Below are 22,179 nucleotides of genomic sequence, written 5' to 3'. Positions count from 1 at the left end.
CTACCAGTGAAACTGCTTGTGCACTCCGATCGCACATGTACTCACCCGATATAGAGCGAGCAATGCAATCGTCGAAATCACCAGAACGTCGAATTCAGCTCGTGTTGGGATACTGCTAGTAAAGAACAACATCAAGTTAAAGAAGAATTATTTAATGAAAACGCAGGTTTCGTTCGAAAGGACGGGGTCAAAAGGAAATCAACAAGAAGATAGGAAACAATCCCAGTAACAGGTATGCCCTCTGTGGGTATTAATGACTGCTTCACATGGACGTCTAAGAGAGAAGTCGACCCATCTCATCAGATCTTGGGGTATCTGTTGCTTGACACTTAATGATGTTTCGAGTTGACTGGTGGGGGTCCCATTGCAGTTCTCCTACTAATTCCATTCCACATGTGTTCAATGGGTGCTAGATCTGGGGAAAGTCTAGCACAGCAATATTTTGTTGAGTAAAAAAGGTCCATAGTGTGCCTCCCTGTGTGTGTTCGGGCATTGTCCTGCTGTATCATGTGTAGACGTAGATGGGTGGTCATATGGGGAAACGGGAGTCTGTAAAACTTCCCTAGTGTAGGCAACAGCCGTGACATGTCCTCTGAAAACATGTAGAGGTGTTCTTGAATGCACACTGATGCTCCCCAAACCATCACACTACCCCCTGTCTCACGCAACAGTTCGCATAACGTTCACCACGACTTCTCCACACACAAACTCAGCTGTCACTGTGACTGACTGATGATGTCTCCGAGCCCACTCCAGATCGATGCTGTCGGTGTCTATGTGTCAAAATAGGGTCGTTGTGAGGATCCCAAGCGGTGAGTCCATGTTGCCATAGACAACGTAATGCGGTTGCCGGACTGACAATGCCCTGTCTCCCTCTAATGCCTGAATCTGTACAGTGGCAGGCAGAAATAAGTAACATCCCCATGCAAAACAAGGGGCCATTTGGCATCTTTAATGGATTGAGAAAAACAGAGAAAATCACTTCATTGTGGCTTAGATTGATGAAAGGGAGACTAATGGAAATGACATCATGGCTACAGCCTGGCCAATTGATCTTTTTCACGCTTTCTCCATCTTGGATCAGAAACAGGTTTGGAGCCATGCAGAATGAGTTGCATCAACTCACTGTGTTTCACAGAAGGGTAATTCAACTGATGACCATATCCTCTTTGGCTAATTGCTAACAGAGTAGATATTTCATAAAATATAAAATGCCATTTAGAAAGTGGTCAAATGTAACATATATTATATTTGGGATTACACTTTCTTAGTAAAGTACAGATTCTAGTACTTTTGTTGGGTTGAGTCCCCTCCGGGATTTGAACAGATATAAAGAAGACTTATTGTGGGATTATAGTTGCTTTGTTCCTTCTCTTTTTGAACATACTGAATATTTAATTTATACCGCCTATCATATGACATTTATGTTCATGTCATCCTTTCAGAAAAATGTTCTTGAACAAGGTTTAAACTGATCATCCATAAAAGCCTACCCTGACATGACCAATTGCAATTTAAGCAAGTGTGCTTTCCATGACCAATAAGTGTTGAAAGAGCCTGAGGATCCCACCATTTGTATGATCATGACTAGACACATTTGTTTGGTGCTCAGCACCATGTTTAGATAAAGCATCACAACTAAACACAATGGAGAACTGTTCAGTGCCATGTCTTGTCACGTGCTTGGTGCAACGTCTACACTTGGTGCAACCGCCACATCTGCCTCTACAAGAATGGTCTGTTCTGCCTGAACTACAAAGACGGAGAACATAGGCCAGTTGCTCTCACATCTATAGCAATGAAGTTGCTGGAACGCATCTTGCTGGGACATCTCCGACAGGAAGTTGCGGACCTGCTGGACCTGCTTCAGTACGCCTACAGGTCAAGGAGAAGAGTTGTTGATGCCACACTGTCACTCCTTAGTAATGTCTATAAAGACACCCAAATCATATCAGGATCCTCTTTGTTGCTCTTCATCTGAGTTTCTACACCATCCAGCCACATATCATGATACAGAAACTGTTAGAAAGAACAAAGAAACCTGTTCCATGTCATGTGTCTTTTAACTGAAGAATACCTTGTTATACTTTCTTACCATTAACTGCAGGAAGAGATACTGATTTGTTTATGCTTAAGTTTGGGATAATTAGAGTTAAAACAATAAAAAGAATTGGTTCTCAGACAATGGCTTTTGAAAAACAGTGTGAATGGACAGCCTTTAAATTGGGCCTCTAAACATAAATTATAAGTACAGTACTGGAGCTTTATCCCTTAATCCAGTTTGAAGCAGCTTGTTGTGATCACCGGCAGGAAGACCAAGGATTCATACAGTTGTAAATCACAGACCTCAACTTAATGTTATCCTACAGTATCCTAGTATATGTACAGTATAAACTATCAAGGCACATACAATATAATCATGCCTAACAACCAGTTAACCAATTGTGTGTTCTTAAATAGCAGAAATGTGTGTGTTTTTCATGGTCTCCTTTGCCATGTGTTGTTTTTAATTCCAGTGAATTAGTTTTAATTTTGTTTACACTATATATTGTACAGTCACAGTATAGACCATGCCACAAATACATATATTGCTTTTAATATCCAACATTATTATTTTATAATACACTCTTTGACTACCAATGTACTCAAGGGTAATATGGTCTGATGTACGCCTGTTTGTAGCAGTGTCACCCGAGCCGATAGGTGAAACATATTCTGACAAGCTCAAAACTGCTATAAAAATGGTTAATTATGTTTAAGCTGAGTGTGCAAACCACTCAATGTATAAAATAGCTTAAATAAAGCAGTGAAAGTTGGTAAAATAAATCTGTACAAAGTGAACACAAAAACAGCTGATTGAACGGTTTTCGAACTCTGGGCATGGCATGCATCATATTATGACGTCATACGATTGTTAGCACTTCATCTTCTCAGTGGAGAGCTTGGTGGTTTTCGTCACAGCGGGTAATATTTTGTCCAGTTGTCACCCTCCTGGGACAGACTCAATGAGTACACTAAAGTACTGTCGGAAATAGAAAAAAACTGTTTTGAGGCTGTCGCTCTGTATCCCTAAAATTGACACAATTGCAAATAGCATATGTCGAAATAACCGACATCGGCCTAACTGGGCGTTCAGTGGGTTGCATAATAGGATATCCAGAAAAGCATGTTTACTTGTAAAATCGGTCAAAACTTAGAAAAAATACGAATGGCTGCTGAAAACAATAGATCAGACTATAGATGGCAATTAGGTCGCTCAACCAGGTATGAAATGCATGTGCTGCCTACAGGCACAAGGGGTCATCTCAATGATATTTTATGTTTTTTTATGTGTGTTGAACAGTGGGTGAGTTTTATGCCACACTCAGCAATATTCCAGCTTTATGGCGGCGGTCTGTAAATAATCGAGTCTGGACCAGACAATCCAGTGATCAGCAGCATGAGCATCGATCTGCGCAATTGGGAACCGATGACATATGTCAACCAAGTCAGCGAGTCTGACCACCCGATCCCGTTACTCACCTCTTACGACAACCCGGACCATCACGGGTCTGTGTGTTGAATATGTTTCATCTATTGATTAACATCTTTCATGTCTTTCTTTCATACAGTTTATGTTGTGATATGTAAAAGAGTATGATACCCATAGAAAAGCTTATATCAGCCATCGTATGAAATGTCTCAAAATATATAGGTGGCATGACCACCAAAAGATCGACAGGATTGGATATTATTCGTAAATTGTTATGACATGCCTTTTTCTTCCCCAGTTTAATTCGCCTAAAGGATTATTTTATCTTAGCTGATATCTTTATTCCCCCAGCCCGACATCAACCACCGTCTGCGACACCCACCCTGGATTTGCTTTTGAGGCGACCCCTCCTACCTGTTTCTTTTTATAGTGATAGTGAGACTCCATGGCAGCTACATCCTTATTAGTTTCAGTGTTAAAGTTATTATTTTTTATAATGAAGCCAAGTTTAATTACATAATGGGCATTTAAAAAGTGTCCTTTGTAATACAATATCATCGCACACTAATTTGCATAAAACCATGGTCTGTTCCAAATAAGTCTCTTTGGACTTAGAAAAAAAACACATTGCTCATTTCTGCACTAATCTCTCCTCAGGAAAAGTAGAAAAAGTACCACTGAGAATGTTGTTAGGCTGAACTTAGTTTAACAGATGTTTCACACTTTCATATATTAACTACATAAATTGTAGATAACAGGTTTTTTCTATTTCCGACAATACTTTATTTTTCCTTATCCTGACTCATGCTCTTTTGCTTGTCCCCTTCCTCTTGCGAATGTTAGTGGAACACTTGTATCTCCTATTGAAGCTCCCTTCAATAAAGAACAGACGTAAAATCCCTACTCACCACGAGTTATCTGTGTGGCCGTTTTGGCTGGAAAGCGGCGCCACCATACTCCCATGCTTCACTCTCTCCTTCTTCGCCCTGTGGGCAGGTTGTGAGAGTGCCTGTGTCTCCTATACGGCACTATATCCTTTAATTACTTTTATAGAGGTTTAGTTAGTATTCTTCAACAATATGGTTTGATATTTAATCGTATTTAGCACTGTTTATTCACGGAATTGTCCGTGTTTGTTCAGTTGTTTACATTTCATGAAAACCTATTTTCGTTGTAGGTTTAGGTTCGCTGCTGCAAACCCGCATTGACTGTGCCCTAGCTGCACAACAACATGTTTTTCCAGCTATAGCTGTAATCTTTATAAGCATTTAACAGTAATTCAATTTAATAAATAATTTTTTCTCTGTACTTAGACGTACTACCGACAAATCCAGGTGACTTTACAAGTCATGGATAAACTGGCTGAGTCCCTCACGAGCTGTCTACTGCTGTCAGACGACTTACTACCATTAAGTAACCGGCTGGAGGTGTCCTCGGAGGATGGGCGTGGGATGTTGTCCACCATTACTTCGAAGACGTTGGCTTCTACATCGGACAACCCCTCGACGCAGACGTAGAAGAAGCCATCCTCTACGCAGAATGAAGCCTCAAAACCCTATGACGCCTAGCAGCTCTACAGGGACTCCTGCGCAGACTACAGGGACCTTTCGGCAGACATCGTCCCGATGGCAGTGAAATGACTTCATGATGAGCCGCTGCTGATCATCCCAGAGATACAGCACGCAGTCCGAGGGCGGCAGATGAGCGATCCCTGGACCATATCGCTATCAACGCAGAGAGGGCAGCTCTACAATCATCGCAGACGAAGAAAAAGAAGCCATCCTCGACCCAGAGAAGGCTACACACCCCTCAGATGACGACCAACTCTACGGGGACGTCTGCGCAGACTACAAGGACTTTCTCGGCCGAGATTGTCCCGATGACGGAAAGATACATCACCAGTAGAAGCGGGCCGAGCAACAGTAACGTCAGCGCAGTTGTCTACGCAGTCCGAGGTATCTACACTGACGGCAGATGAGAGATCCCTGGGCCATATCGCTACCAACGCAGAGAGGGCAGCTTATCTCTCACCGCAGACATTCAAAGCATCGCATGATCAACAACCAGTCTGCAGAACGGACCCGGACCTGGACCTTCGCGGAGGTTCCAACGCAGACAATGCTTCAGAGAGGCCCTCCAGCTACGTGACAACCAGCCTGCGCGAAGGACGACACGCCTATCCCCAGATGCCAAATCAGATGATTAGCATTCGCGAAGGCACTCGCGAAGGACGACACGCCTATCCCCAGATGCCGTATCAGATGATCAGCATTCACGAAGGCACTCGCGGAGGACTTCGGACACAGCCTCAAAGACATCTTCAACATCGCATAGATCGTCAAGGGATTCACCGAGGCATTCGCGAACCAAGAGACGCTCACCTCTGCGCAGGTCTCCCCGCAGGTCGCCTTACAGACGCAGTTCACCCGGCTCCTCTCCGCGCAGGTCTCCACGAAGGTCTTCACGCAGGTCTTCACGCAGATCCCCACCGAAGCAGAGACATCGTAGTACTTAGTCTCTCAACTGAACGCTACATGCCGTCAACAAGCCTGCGCGAAGGCATTCGCGCAGGCCATCTACAACGCAGAGACGCCGCAGTACTTAGATTCTCAGCAGAACGCTACATGCCGTCAACACGCCTGCGTGAAGGCATTCGCGCAGGCCATCTACAACGCAGAGAAACCGCAGTGCTTAGATTCTCAACACAACGCCACATGCCGTCACCGAGCCTGCGCGAAGGCATTCGCACAGGCCATCGCCAACGCAGAGACGTCGCAGTACTTAGCTTCTCAACAGAACGCTACATGTCGTCTACAACCTGCGCACAGGACGGCGCTATCTTCAGAGACTGTCAACAGATGATGAGCCTAATAAAGGATCTTCATACATCAAGGGCATCAACGACGCCTCGCAGATCATCACGGGAATCACAATTTCGGAATATATTGCCAGGAAGACACACAGACATACAGACACACTACGCCGACCACCACGCAGATCGCTACGCAGATCTTCAAGGTTATCCAACAAGGACACGAGGGCAACTGGACCTAGCGTCACCCTAGAAGGGAAAGATCTTCGTCGGCACACAGACTGAAGGGCATGTCATTAAGTTCAAGAGGGGTACTCTTGTCCGAATTCATCACCGGCACGGATCTTCAGACTGAATCCAGGACAGGATTCACATAGATTGATATATCTACTTTAGAAGACTCATGGCCTTATAAAGATCTTCACTTCCGTACAGATCTGCAGATATTCTCACTGGTGTGGTTCAACAGCAGCCTTGCTAAGGCTAGGTAACTACATACTCGTCAGCGATTCCCTGAGTAGAATTTCCAACAAAGTTCAGCATTAATTCTACAATTACGACGCTTCATTGAGATAGATGTATGCAGTCTACAAGAGCAGCTCTGTCAACGTGCAGATTTCAGCTGATCATCTGTATAAAAAGGGCAACGACATTATCTTCAGGACTGAAGTAACAGTCACAGCAGCCAGGAAAACAGCCTACCTACATCGGTATTACGCAGCGAAATATTTCGCGCGTTTACCATTCAACCCTCGATACTCGTGGTCACTCGTGTAACTCCGGAAGGCTACGAACAAGGACTCGGACTCCCGGACAGATTAAATCCATATCCAATAGCATGGACTCAGAGATCAGATGGTCGCAGACGCAACTATTTAGCAGAGCCGGAGTACAAGACGCATCTCTATGTGGACGCATCTCTCCAAGTTTGGGGAGCACACCTCGACAACGATGTGTCAGCTGGGATATGGACCAAAGCAGAGAAGATCTGCACTTCTACATGCTGGAAATGAAAGCAGTGATAAACGCCATACTCCACTGGACCAGCATTTTGAAGAATGCTCATCTGAGGGAACATACAGTCACCTCCACAGTGGCGTTCTACATCCACAGAAGGATCAACAAGGTCGGCGAACCTTCTGGACCTCCGCTTTCAACTGGTCAGCATAACAGTCAACCTGAATGTCCACATCAGAGCATGCCACATTCCAAGAGCCAAGAATGTGATAGCAGATGCACTATCCTGTCAAACGCAGCCATTCTCAACAGACTGGATGCTACATCCAGAGATCTTCAAGCAGATCATACAAGAGATGGGAGCACCATTAATAGACCTCTTCGCCACAAGGGTCAACTGATAACATTCGTCTCACCAATACCAGATCCACGGGCATGGGCAACGGACACGCTAAGCATCTCCTGGCAAGGACTAAACGATTGCGCGTTTCCACCACCAGCTCTAATACCCAGGGTGTTGCAGAAAATCAGTCAGACGAGAGACCTCCAACTACTTGGGGCGCGCCTTACTGCCCAGCGAGAATATGGTTCCCTATTCTCATACAAGACCTAGGACTGCCTCTACTGCAACTACCAGAGTGGGCCGAATCTACTAGTACATCCTCACACAAAGCAGGCGCACGGCAACCCAGAGGTGTTCCGGCTACACGTGTGGACTGTATCAAGGCATGCTTGAACAAGTGAGGATTTTCCGCCAGAGCAGCGACAGCAGTCACACTAGCTTTACGCCAAGTCTACACGCCTAACTTGTACGCGGCGACAAGTGGCGACGCTTCGAGACATACGCTTCGAGGACCGGCTTCACAGCCATGAAAGCGACACATCCTCAAGTGGCGGACTACCTTTGTCACCTAGACAAACGAAGCGGTTAAAAGGGTCAACACTCTCAACATACCTAGCAGCATTGAGGTCACTTATCGCCATGAGGACGAGTGCAACTGACGAAAGTACCAGAGTTACTGGCCTTACTACGCCCTTTTAATTGGAGGACCAACAACAGAGATTTAAAGCTCCGGTGTGGGACCTCAACGTAGTTCTACGACATCTCACTAGTGACATCTACGAACCATTATAGAGAACATCATTCGAGTTCTTGACGCAGAAGACGCTGTTCCTGATAACCTTAGCAACAGCAGCAAGGATGTCGGAAATACATGCTCTGGACTTCGAGAGAACACAATTTGATTAAAATCAAAACATCGTGCATATGGCACTGAGATGGGACTTCATAGCGAAGAATTAACTGCCAGGTCATCCAGCCAGACAGTTCCACGTCCCAACACTATCATCAGTCCTTGGACCACAGGATACGCAGGACCTATCCTTGTGCCCAGTGAGAGCATTGAAAGACTACCTACAAAGATCCAGGTCCAGGAGACGGAAATTCTAGTGTCTTTTCGTCTCGATATCGACAGCAATACAGACGGAGGTCTTCTGCACTAAGATATCAAGCTGGATCAGAACTGTCATACTACGGGCCTACAAAGCAGCAGGATTTGATCCTCCAAGAGCCTCCAACCCACATGAAGTTAGAGGTCTGGCATCAACGCTCGCTCTACATGGGAATCGCTCTATCAGGACGATAATGGAGGGCTGCTTCTGGAAATGGGACATGGTGTTTGCCAACCACTACCTGAGGGACATCGCCACTGAGGACGGCTCTGGCATTCACCATTTCGGCCCACTTGTTGTAGCACAACAATTGACAGTCCCACAAAGGCCCTGAGACGGAGTCTCGCCCTTTTATCACATGACTTGCAAAAGCCTACACTCAGGAGAGTTCAACTTTAGAGTCTATATGCACGTCTAGGACAGACTAGCATAAGTGATATGACCCAGTACTTGTAAGGACATACTCATTACAGGAAAGGGTCGGCTTCTCCACTTGATGCTCGCATCAAGAGATGGAGTTGCAAAATCCACATGAAATGTTAACAGAAACAAGGACCAAAAGTTAACAATTGTGGTCCCCATCAGAGAAAGCTGGAAGTGAAGGGTTACAGCAGCAGCAGAGCCTAGCAGTAAAAGAAGTGCTACCATGAAGTTCCCATAGGGGTTTGCAAGGCGTAAATCACTACATGAAATCCAGAAGTAGTTTGACCCACCACCAAATCCGTCGGATTCTACAAGCAAAAGATCATGAGTCAGGATAAGGAAAAATATGTAATTTTCTGAATAAAATTGATATTTTATACTTATCCTGACTCATGAGGTAAGCCCTCCCAACCTCCCCGCTAGACACTTTGGATTTCCCTGTAAATTAAAGTGTCGGGCTCATAATTCGGAGAGAGTAAAGCATGGGAGTACGGTGGCGCCACTTTCCCGCCAAAATGGCCACACAGATAACTCGTGGTGAGTAGGGATTTTACGTCTGTTCTTTATTGAAGGGAGCTTCAATAGGAGATACAAGTGTTCCACTAACGTTCGCAAGAGGAAGGAGACAAGCAAAAGAGCATGAGTCAGGATAAGTATAAAATATCAATTTTATTCAGAAAATTACGTAATTAGCTGAGCTGTAGTAGTTATTTGCTTTATTCAACGTCACACGCACAACTAAGGTATTTCGTCGATGAGGTAATAAACTTATTAAGAAATGAGGGGAACAAAAAATAGAAATTTTGCAAGAGTGGTGTTACTACACACAAAAAAACCAAAAAAACTGAGTATCAAGGGAAATTTGAATGCAGGTTTCGAAATACCCCATGTATTAGCGTGCCATGGCACGGTAAATATCGAAATGGCACAGATAAAAAATGTTCTTGGTGCCCTTATGGCACGCCTAATTTGTTAGAGACATAGCTCACCTTTAGTCATTTAATCCCCAAACAAAACACTTAAGCAAATGACAAACAAGCAAACATTTATTGACTTTTACGCCCAGGAAATCACTGGAATTATGATGGATGATATAAAGAAATCTGGTTGTTTTTCCATTTAGAGTGTTGGGAGTACTGATAGTTCGGTTAGTGAAGAGGAAATTGTGTATGTTAGACATATTGAAAAAAGTGAACCTCTCACATGATTCTTAGCTATTAAAAGTGATGGGAAAGCAGAACAAATGAAAAATAAAATAGTCATCTTAAACAGAAGCCATATCAATGAGAACGGAAAACTGGTTACATTTGTTGGTTTGTGACAATAAATTGCAAAAGATCATCATCCTTGCTACAGTCATTGATTCTAAAAACATGTGGGCACACTTGATTTCTGAAAGGCACACCTAAAATATTTGCCTGGTGCCCTAAGGCACACTTAGAAGAAAAAAAAGTATTTCTATCCCTGGAATGGGAGGCCGAATTAAAAAGGTAAAAAATATGAAATAGGTAAAGAGTAATATAGATTTGGAAATTACTGTTGATGTAGTGTTGTAAATGGTTATTGTTATTGTTTTTACAACCAGCCCATGGTAGCTGAGCCATGCTGTTCCCCCCCCCCCCCCTATTTAATTAATGAGCTGACCCAGAGTCACTACAGAGTATAGTAACAACACACTCCTATCTCCAGTGCCCAAATCACATTACTAATCAGAATAGAACCGAAATGTTTTTCTCCAAAATCACATATAGTGACACAGAGAACATACAGCATATTGATACATGTTAAAACATTGAACAAAGTCCAGTTTTGATCAATTTGGCAACTTTAGTGTTATGTCGTGAATAATCACAGGATGTTTTTATTACTTAAGGTGAAAGTGAAATAGTATTTATAAAACAGGATAGAACACGATGTTTTATAATAGTTATTTTTCCCATGACTTTTTTACTGTGACTTTTTTCCGATCACCCTTCTAGATGGCTACCTGTATGCCAAGAGCAAGGTGAAACGAGAAAATGATGATGTTCAAGTGACTTTCTGTTATGTGTTATCTGTGCACTGACAAACATGTGATGTAAAATAGTATATGGTGCTTGGTTTCATATGTTTGATAGGTACATGTATATAAATTATTGTTTTTGATAATATTCACAAGTAAATGTGATCTCGCAAATGTATGTTGGTGTACAGTGAGACCCCGGATATCCCGATATATTCGTTTTTGCGTAAATCGTCCGGATAACTGAATATCCGGATATCTGGATTTCTGTCATCCAGGCTGTGGTGTTGAAACGGTTGCGAGCATACACTTCTGGTTTAAAATCACTTCCAAAACAGCGTGGTCGTTTTGGTTTGCCAATTACAATTAACTCTGTGCCAGATAGGCTTACTAATCACCACCAATACCCTGCTGATCGGTCATTAATCCGGATTAGCAGACCTTGTCTCGTGTCCAGACACGTGGGACACTCGCGCTTCACTTCACACGGTCAGCGGAAGATCAAAGCTTCGTCCGGATGATTTAGCCAGTTGGTTTGCAAAATTTTACGTCCGGAGACGGAAACTGCATATCCGTTATGGACAGTCACTTTTACAGCATAAGAGATTGTCTTTTTTATGAAAATATTTGGATATTTGGGGTCCGGGTATCCAGGGTCTCACTGTACCTATATGTTGATGCAATATGTCTTAATATAAAAATCATAAATCATTATGTGAATTGATAAAACTATAGTTAATGCCTAGTGTTGTATTTTTTATCTGGGCATATACCATTATTATCAAGGGTACAGCTTAACTAAGCCTTATGCAACCAACCATAAAATGTGTTGTTTTAAACGGTCTGTCTTTTGGGAGCTCTGTCTTATGGGAAGATACCCTCCTTGAAATATGTTAGTCAAAAGTCTCTCTACCACTAATTTGTTTTCATTTTGTTTTAAGTATTTTCAAAACTAAATCCCAGATCAGGGAGGAAACGTGAACTGCTGATGGCAACATATGTCAGGCTCGCTGACTTGGTTGACATATGTCATCGGTTCCCAATTGTGCAGATCGATGCTCATGCTGTTGATCACTGGATTGCCTGGTCCAGACTCGATTATTTACAGACCGCCGCCATATAGCTGGAATATTGCTGAGTGTGGCATAAAACTAAACTCACTCACTCACTCCTTTTCTTTACTTGAATATTTCGGCATACATGCTGTAATTGTAAGAATGTTGTAAAATGTTGAAAACCATGTCTGAAACCATCCTGCTGTTTGACTAAATCATTGTTTGTATCATTTGTAGCTCTTCCTTTATGTATAGATACAATTATGCTATGGCTCCACACTTCGGGGAAGTATCCTGTCAAATCTGATTTATTGAATAAACAAGCAACATAGGGAAGCAACACCGAAAGTTAAACATCTCTGCTTCAAGGTTGTGGGGAACAAGATTTTCCATTTTTAGTTTATTTACAGCATCAACTATATGTTATTTCTGTAATCAATGTATTGAACATGGTCTTATGTACTTCAAAAGTTCCCTGTTAAGTGCTTACATTGATCAAGCTGCACAGCTTGTCTATTATTTCTAAAGACTCATAACGCACGCCTGAATTCTTGCTTAGCTGAGAGATATTCCCTGATTACCAATTACCCAGAAATCTAGCTCTTTTTCTTTTGTAATACTTCTTAAAAATGTCTGCTACCTTTCAAACCCCATAAGCAAAGTGAGAAACTGCCTTTTCAATGTTAGTCTCCAATAGATCACAAGCATCATCCAGAGCATTTGCACAATTTCCTGATTGCAGTGAAGGAACAAAAGGATCACATTTATTATCAACCCACACATATTTATCAAATGCATCTTCAGGACTTTTCTTACACTGTAATGGGAATAATAGGCAAGGATATAGGGAAGTGCTGGGATTCAACTCAGTTTGCTGTATGAAACAAATTTACGTTATTGAATAGTTCAGAGGATACTAGATCCGTTTTGGCTTAAAACTGTGCAGTCAACGATACCTTTGTCATCGCCCTCAATGTACATTCATAATGTGTATGTCAAACAATGTACAAATGTTTATTGTAATACAACTTGAGTGACTTACCAGAGGTAAGATCCTTGACAAGTTTCCCAATCACTTGAGGATCCTGCTCCAATCCCCACCAGCATGCAGTTGGCAAAAGATGTTGGTGTGCATAACATCTCACCTGCTGTTACTGCAACTACCCATACATGATGTCTGGATAACGAGCAACACTATGCAGGAAGAGTTTAGAATGTATCAATCACCTGCGTTATCCAATGGCCTGCCAGAGCTTGTACTTGAATGGATGCTGGTGGTGTTGTGTTCACAAAACAGTGATGCATGGCATGTGTGAACAGGCAAGCAGGTTAAACCTTCTTTAGGAACAGTTGTTCTGTAGGGATTATGTTTCCAATCATGTTTTCTTATGAAACAAAAGGCATTGGAAATTGTAAAGCGGGACAATTATTAAAAATTATGATTTATTAGCTAGAGGTAAATTTTTCCTTATCCTGACTCATGCTCTTTTTGCTTGTCTTCTTCTTCTTGCGAACATAGTGGAACACTTGTATCTCCCTAATTGAAGCTCCCTTCAATGTAAAATCACTAATTAGTACTCAGCACGAGTAACCTCCCTTCCACAAGCGCGGGAACGAGGGCGCCACCTCCACCCATGTGCCTCACTCTCTCCTTCTTCGCCCAGTGAGCTGGACGTGAGAGCGCCTGTGTCTCACGACACACTATATCCTTTGATTATATTTAGTTAGTTACCTCGTATAGACATCTATAGAGGTTTAGCTAGTATCCTTCAACAATTATATATTGATATTTAGTCGTGTTTCTACTGTTTATTCAAGGGGCCCGTGTTTGTTTCAGTGGATTACGTTGATAAAAATTCTGTTCTGTTGCAGATTCGTTTTTATTCTGCTGCTGATCCATTTAATATGCCCTAGTTGTACTGCGCCATGTTCATTTTATTCCGTTGCAGTTCGCGGTACTAATTTATCCATTTCTGCCTTTTAAATAATTACTTTGCGTTTGAGGCAGCGCAGCAGATGGAGTCGCGTTATGCAGAGTCTAGCCATGACTGATACACCTGAACCCCTAAGCCAGTCTACTGCTGTTGGTCGACCCCCTCCCGTCTGGTGTTCGCTAGAGTGGTGGAAGGCGTGGGGCGTAGTCCGCCGCCTCCTCAAGAAGCGTCCTGCTTCCCCAGACATCCCATCGTCGCGGCCGAAGACTAGAGGGTTTCTACTGCATCTCAACGCGACCTCTGAGGGGAAATCAGCGAAGTCTACTTGAACTTTCTCAGCCGAGATTGTTCCCGTCGCGAATTTGGGCCTGTATGATGATCAGCCGATCATCATACCTGATGTACATCAAAGAATGACCGATGTCGACAACAGTGATGTCAGCGCAGATCAACATGCAGCCTGATGTACCAACGCTGATATTCTATGATCTTCCTGAGGGTCCCGGCGCTACCAACACTCAACGCGCCAGACTTAGCACCCCCAGGGCAGCGTCGACCTCTGAGGGGAAATCAGCGAAGTCTACTAGGACTTTCTCAGCGAGATTGTTCCAGCCGCTGAACTGGGCCTCTCGATGATCAGCCGATCATCATCCCGGCGTCGCGCCACAAGAAGCGACCGGAGACAGCTACAGTGACATCAGCAGAGATCGCCATGCAGCCTGAGGTCTCTACACTGGCGTCAGGCGACTTCCCTGAGGGCCCGCCGCTAACATCGCAGAGAGGGCACCGACTATTTCGTCGCCAGACCATCCCAGATGAACTGTTGCGGCAAATCATGATCATGATGGAGGGCCACTACAGACTGGGAAGCAGCCAGCCCAAGGCCTGAGCCTTCGCGAAGGTTCCAAGCATGAGCGACACCCCAGAGGCACCCCATCAGCGTAACAGCCGCGACGAAGCCACCTTCGCGAAGGAAGTCGCAGACCACCTCCACGAAGGACCCAGATGTACAGCCTTCCCGAAGGCGGGATAGATCATCACCTGCCTCGGCTTCATCCTTAGATGCGGACTCAGACCATCAGACCTCACGGAAGCCTTCGCGAAGGTCAAATCGCCGTTCCCCAGGACCGGACGCAGAGGAAGCTACGCGAAGGCCTTAGCGAAGGACACCTGACTACACAAGAGCTTCAGCGAAGCTATCAACATTCTCCTCACAGGGTCTCCGAGAAGGTCAACCCATAGGCGCAGATCACCAACACGATCTCCGGCGCCCGTTAACCGCGCGCCGATCTCTTAAGTACATCACCCGCGTCGATCGTCTCACAGGTCACCACACAAGTCTGCACACAAGTCTACAGTCAGGTCTCCCGGCGTCACCCGACATAGAGATAGAAATACACAGTCCACCATCAGAAGAGCAGCAACATCTCATCAGCGATGCTGGGATAGGAAATGATGGAGGCATCATTTTCTCAGGCGGCTGAGATCACGATATTGGATGGTAAACAACCTAGATCTCTCTTCACCTTCCAAAGGTGGCAACTTCGGCGCAGACATACCTGATAAAGGAAGGCGAGGCAGGCGCCATCACCTTACCTCCGATCGACTTCGATTGCTGCGGTGCCACAGTATGTGGACACAGCCTACCATAAAGCCATAACAGTTCAAGCGCCAGAAGCGTATGTTCTTAACATTAATAGATCTAGAGCGATCAATGAGATTTTTATCACCAGATTTAGGTGACCGACTTCTGAAGATGATAGGATGATCTACTCGGCTCTACTTATGCAGAACCAGCAAGAACCACACCCTGTATGAAGCTAGCGGCTCATATATTGATCGGATTCTAGACGCCGGCTAAGGAAGTCCCAGGCCACCTCAGCGAAGGAGCTAGAGCCTCACCAGATACAAGGGGCGTCCGCGGAGGAGTAAGCGCTTCACCGACCCCACCTATTGCTGAGTCGGCGTAAAACAAAACACTCACTCACTCACTCCTGTTGAACACAGAGGTGGATTCGCTGAAGCAAAGCTCATATATTATATATATACTGATCGGGCTCTGACTCGATACCTTCAGCGAAGGTCGCGAAGGCTAAGTGGCTCAAGTCTACCTCACACAGGAAATCTAGAATGGATGCTTGAGAGCTTGCGAAGTCTCCGGCGTCCACCGAGGAATTCTCCTCCAAGGTCTCCATATATTAGCCACTCGTCATATATAGCTACTCGTCAGTCCGTTCAAGACATCGCATAAGTTGTCTATCAACTGTATGCCATATGCCGTCTATAAGCCTACGCGAAGACAATTGCACAGGCTATTTACAGCACAAAACGTCGCTATATTAATTAATCAACGACGTTGCATAGATCTTCACAGAAATCAACCTTTCCGTATAGATTGCTAGAATATGCAATCCCGGACTACGATACGATTATCTACATGCGTGACCATTACGCAGATCTGCAGACAATTCAATATCGAAATTGAACAGCAGCCTTGTTACAGCGAGTTAACTCATAATCGTCAAGTTCAGCTTTAATTCTACAATTATGACGATACATTCATGTATACAGTCTACAAGCTGACAACTTGCAAGTTTATTGTACCTTTATATAAGGAAGTCGGAATTATATTCAAAACTGAAGTTACATTCACGACAGCCAGGAAAATAACCTACCCAGCATTAATATTACAGAGCGAGGTATTTCGCGCCGGAGGTTTCACGCGTTTACCTTAACCCTCGAAACACGTGGTCACTCGGGTAACTTCAGGAAGCTACGGTGAAGACCGACGATTATGCTAATATCAACGACGGCAAGATTTTATACAAGGTTTATTCCTGCTACACGGTGACATCACAGCGCGGGTATTCTACAGAATCAAAATGCCTTGTTCTGATTGGACCGCGTTGGACAACGACCTACATGAGGTCGATCTTAGTTCACAGTTCAAGACTTACGTTACAAGTGACAACTATATATCAGTGAGCGAGCAAGCCTCCTTACAGTCCAGTTAATCTGAACCTTCATGATTGGGCTGCTTTCTTCAGGTTAGAGACCTCCCCTGTCAAGTTAGGGCGAGGGCGCGGCAATCAGGCAATTTTACATAAAGTTCAGCGAGGACAGACACACCTGGTTGTGCACCTACATCGTCAAGGACTTAGCGGCGAATAACCTGAGCGGCCGGGATACAAGTGGATCTAAATCCACAGCGTCTCAGACTACAGCTGAATTTCATAATCAAGCTACTAACACAACTAGATGGTTAGTAAACCTACTTAAACTTTCTGATTGGAGAATTAAAAGCGGAAGTTTCACCCTCCAACTTGGGGATCTGAATATAGTGCTCCAACACCTCACAAGTGAGGTTTATGAACACGCCTGGATGACATACTTGGACTCCATGTTACGATGATTCTATCACGATGGCCAGCAAGAGCACTGTAAATTTATCTCCACCGAAACAAACAGAAGGAAATAATACAACAGATTATTTCCTCTATCATCAACTTCACGCAGAATGAAATCTCACGTTACTATATCTCCGTTTGGATCAGAACTGTCATACTACGTGCATACAAGGCGGATGGACCCAATCCGACCCTCCATGAGCTTTTAATACTCATGATATTAGAAGCTAACTTCTACAATTGATCTACACAATATTATTTGAAATAATGGAGGGTTTATTTTCTGGAGATCCGATATGGTGGTTGCCAACCATTATCTGGGAGATATCATCACCGAGGGCGTCTCAGGTATCCACCAATTCGATCCCATGGTCCTCGCACAACAGTTGACAGTTCCTCGGAGAAGATAAGTCAATCTTACAGATTTCTACTTATCTTATAACAGTACTAAATAGCTACATGCTATATATAATTTGCTTAAGTTCTTTTATCATCACAGTACTATGATTATTACATCATACAATATATAAGTTAACAACTCTACAGAGTTGGTTATTATATATTTACCTTAACTTAATTATATCTTAAGCATAGTACTATACTCAGATTGTAAAATATATAAGCTAACAAACTCTACAGAGTTTGGGCTATTATATAGGTAGCTTAAGCTTATTCATATCTTAAGCTCAGTACTATGTTTATATCATATCAGTATATTAGCTAACAAACTCTAAAGAGTTTTTGCTATTTGGCTTAAGGCTCATCATATCTTAAGCAATATGGTTACATTATAACATGTATTAGCTAACAAACTCTCACGGGTTTTTACTATTATATATGTAACTTAAGCTTATTCATATCTTAAAGCGCAATACTATGTTTATATCATATAGGTATATTAGCTATCAAAACTCTAAAAGAGTTTTTGCTATTATATATTTGGCTTAAGTTTCATCATAATTTAAACTTTATGGTTACATTATAACTTGTATTAGCTAACAAACTCTGACGGGTTTTGCTATTATATATGTAGCTTAAGTTTCCTTCAAATCTTAAGCTCAATACTATGTTTATATCATATAAGTATATTAGCTAACAAACTCTCACGAGTTTTGCTATTATATATGTAGCTTAAGGTTTCCTTCAAAGCTCAATACTATGTTTATATCATATAAGTATATTAGCTAACAAACTCTACGGTGTTTGCTATTATATATGTAGCTTAAGGTTTCCTTCATAAACTCAATACTAGGTTTATATCATATAAGTATTTTAGCTAACAAACTCTAAAGGGTTTTGCTATTATACAATTAGCTTAAGTTTCATCATATCTTAAGCAGTATGGTTACATTATAAAATGTATTAGCTAACAAAACTCTCACGGAGTTTTGCTATTATATATATAGCTTAAGTTTAATTATATCTTAAGCTCAGTACTATGGTTATAACATAAAAGTATATTAGTTAATAAACTCTAAGGAGTTTTTTTTTTGCTATATACATTTAGCTTAAGTCTAATCTTATCTTAAGCTTAGTACTATGGTTACATTATAAATCTATAAGCTAATAAACTCTACAGAGTTTTGGCTATTATATATGTAGCTTAAGTTAATTATATCTTAAGCACAGTACTATACTCATATTGTAAAAATATATTAGCTAACAAACTCTACAGAGTTTTGCTATTATATAGGTAGCTAAAAGCTTATTCATATCTTAAGCTCAGCACTATGTCTATATCATATAAGTACATTAACTAACAAACTCTAAAAGAGTTTTGCTATTATATAATTAGCTTAAGTTTAATCATATCTTAAGCTTAGTACTATGTTTATATTTTAAAGTAATTTAGCTAACAAACTCTAAGGAGTTTATACTAGCATATTAACAAGCTTAAGTCTATTAGTCTTAAGCATTGTATTAATCTTATATATACTTTATCATAATAAGTACATTGTAATAACCTTTATATGGCAGCTGATAAGTTAGCAGCAGGAATTCATCAATTCAGTGCCTTTATGAAGTTCCCATAGGGTTATTACAATCATCACAGTTCAAATCACTAATTATTAAAATCCAAAGTATTATATATTCCCACCTCCGGCTCTGTTGGATTCTACAAGCAAAAGAGCATGAGTCAGGATAAGGAAAAATATGTAATTTTTAGAGTAAAATTGATATTTTATACTTATCCTGACTCATGAATAAGCCCTCCCATCCTCCCCACATAACACTTTGGATTTCCCTGTAAATTCAAATGTTGGGCTCAGTATATGAGGAGAGAGTGAGGCACATGGGTGGAGGTGGCGCCCTCGTTCACGCGCTTGTGGAAGGGAGGTAACTCGTGCTGAGTACTAATTAGTGATTTTACATTGAAGGGAGCTTCAATTAGGGAGATACAAGTGTTCCACTATGTTCCCCTGGCCAGCTTGTGGAAGGGAGGTAACTCGTGCTGAGTACTAATTAGTGATTTTACATTGAAGGGAGCTTCAATTAGAGAGATACAAGTGTTCCACTATGTTCGCAAGAAGAAGAAGACAAGCAAAAAGAGCATGAGTCAGGATAAGTATAAAATATAAATTTTACTCTAAAAATTACATTTTTATCTTTATTTTATGTCACACAATTTGCGAGCTGATTGTCTGTCGGGATCCTTTTGTTTGATAATGAGTGACAACCAAGACATGTGCTCCATTGCTCCCATCACAAGGTAAGCTGACCTCTCATGGATCAGGCAGCCTGCAAGTCATCTGTTCTAAAGCGGCTCATTTTGGTCACTATGTTACACGCAATGTCTACAATCAGGCAATGTGTACAATGACTGAAATAACCAGTCAATGTGTACATTGCCTGATTAATTAACCCAATTATTGTTCAGATTGACTGATTGTTGAACAGGGATTATTGAGAAGACAACATTAGCATGGATTTCGTTCTGTTTGAATGAATAAGTGGCGAATATCTTACAAATTAATTAATTGAAGCACAAATGACTTTATTTCAAACAGTATTAAAACACATGATGTTCTATTGGGACATTTCTTGACAAAAGCCGAGATGTGGAAGCAAATGAACCATCCTTTCAACAACTCTTCAAGATATGACATACAAACAGAGTTTGATGTTAAATCGACTCCAGACCTTCAGACTCTCTGATTGAAATACCAAGGGTTTGATGAAACTACAGTGGCATTACCCATGTAAATCTGACACCAGATCATCATCTAATATGAGATGGGGAGTCCATATGAACAAGCTCACTCCTCAGTCGTCATAGCCACAGGAAATACTACTGTGGTAGCTTGCATTCTAAAGGAAGGAGGAACCAAATCCAGCTCCCTGATGATGGGGACTTTATGAATATTTGCCTTTCCAGGCTCAATCATTTGACAGACGAATGCAAGATATATTCTTGGGAATCCATGGATTGCACTGGCCAAATTGCCTTCTTATTCAGTCTCACAAGGAAAATAGGAATGACAGATTGCATCATCATCATCATCATCACCACCACCATCACCATCACCATCCTCCCCCTCTCTCTTTCTCTCTCTCTCTCAAAAACATCATTACTTTTCTTTTACAGCTTAGAAGCAAAATTCGTGCACATCAGCTGGAGCGTCAGAAAGAAGAAACTGATCATGGTGTAATGCTTAAGGAACTGCAATTATTATTGGCTCAGGAGAGGACTGCAAAAGAACAGCTGGAAGCACAGGTATCCTTCTTAAACCAAAATGTATTGATTTATCATTACCATGCCATCTCAGTACACACGTTTGTGTTACACGCAATCGGTGCAACTGCCCGTTGTGTTCATTGAAACATACAGCTTGCCCACTGCATGCGTCCGACAGTGACATGTATGAGTTTTAAAATCTTACTCACAGAAGCCAAAATGCCCAAATGCCAAAATGCCAAAGTTATTTTACAAAGATCTATTCACCAAGTTATTTTGCAAAGATACCGTGGGTGCTGTAAAACATGAATAAAATACGGCATGAAAATTATATGTCTGACCAAATGTGGACTTAAATGATTTGTTTGAGTGGCATTGTAGAAGTTGGTGGTATAGAGATGACAAGACTTTATTGATGATCAACTTCTTTATTTTAATAATGGCGATGTTTCGGTACAGATTCTTATACCGTTTTCTAGCATATGGTTGTGTGTTATGTGTTATTTGTCTCAAAGATAACTTAGTGTTCAAATCAGTAACTCCTTATTTCATAAGGATGTAGGTTGTCATGTGATTTTGCTCAAGATATATGTCTTCTATTTTATATGGATCTGTGTTACATGATGTACTTCTATTTTTTGCTTTCCACAAATACAATATATACACCCGTGCATTAATTTAGCACTAACCTATTTTTAAAATAAGATGTGATGCTACAGAAAAGTTAGGGCATAGCCATCAATTGAATCAACCTGTAGTTAAAGAAGCTTTATCCACTGACAGTTTTACAAATACCATAACCATATTCTTTATGAAAGAATATATTGATGAAAAGGTGATGGGACTGAATTTGTACCCAAAATAACTATTCCTCTCCTGCTCAAACTACACAGTTAAATTTTGTTTTGACTACAAATAACAATTCTGTTATATACCAAGATGACATTTACACATCAAGTAAGCTTTAATTATGCATAATCAGGAAGAAC

At 41.9% G+C, this 22,179-nt stretch overlaps 1 protein-coding gene across 1 annotated transcript in view; it reads left to right on the top strand.

Moving 5' to 3' along the window:
• The first annotated feature begins 710 nt into the window (after window positions 1-710).
• Window positions 711-22,179, top strand: part of LOC124276722 (GRIP and coiled-coil domain-containing protein 1-like) — an 83,806-nt gene continuing 62,337 nt past the window's right edge. The window contains exons 1-3 of the mRNA XM_046712364.1: window positions 711-715; window positions 7,135-7,139; window positions 21,099-21,229. Coding sequence (XP_046568320.1) covers window positions 21,164-21,229 — 66 coding nt within the window. The 5' untranslated portion in view covers window positions 711-715; window positions 7,135-7,139; window positions 21,099-21,163. The remainder of the gene's footprint in view (window positions 716-7,134; window positions 7,140-21,098; window positions 21,230-22,179) is intronic.

This window comes from Haliotis rubra, unplaced genomic scaffold, assembly GCF_003918875.1.
Source record: "Haliotis rubra isolate DU_JTF1 unplaced genomic scaffold, ASM391887v1 Scf212, whole genome shotgun sequence".
Taxonomy (NCBI): domain Eukaryota; kingdom Metazoa; phylum Mollusca; class Gastropoda; order Lepetellida; family Haliotidae; genus Haliotis; species Haliotis rubra.
The sequence above is the reverse complement of the archived record's forward strand: the minus strand, read 5'-3'. Positions and strand labels throughout refer to the sequence as shown.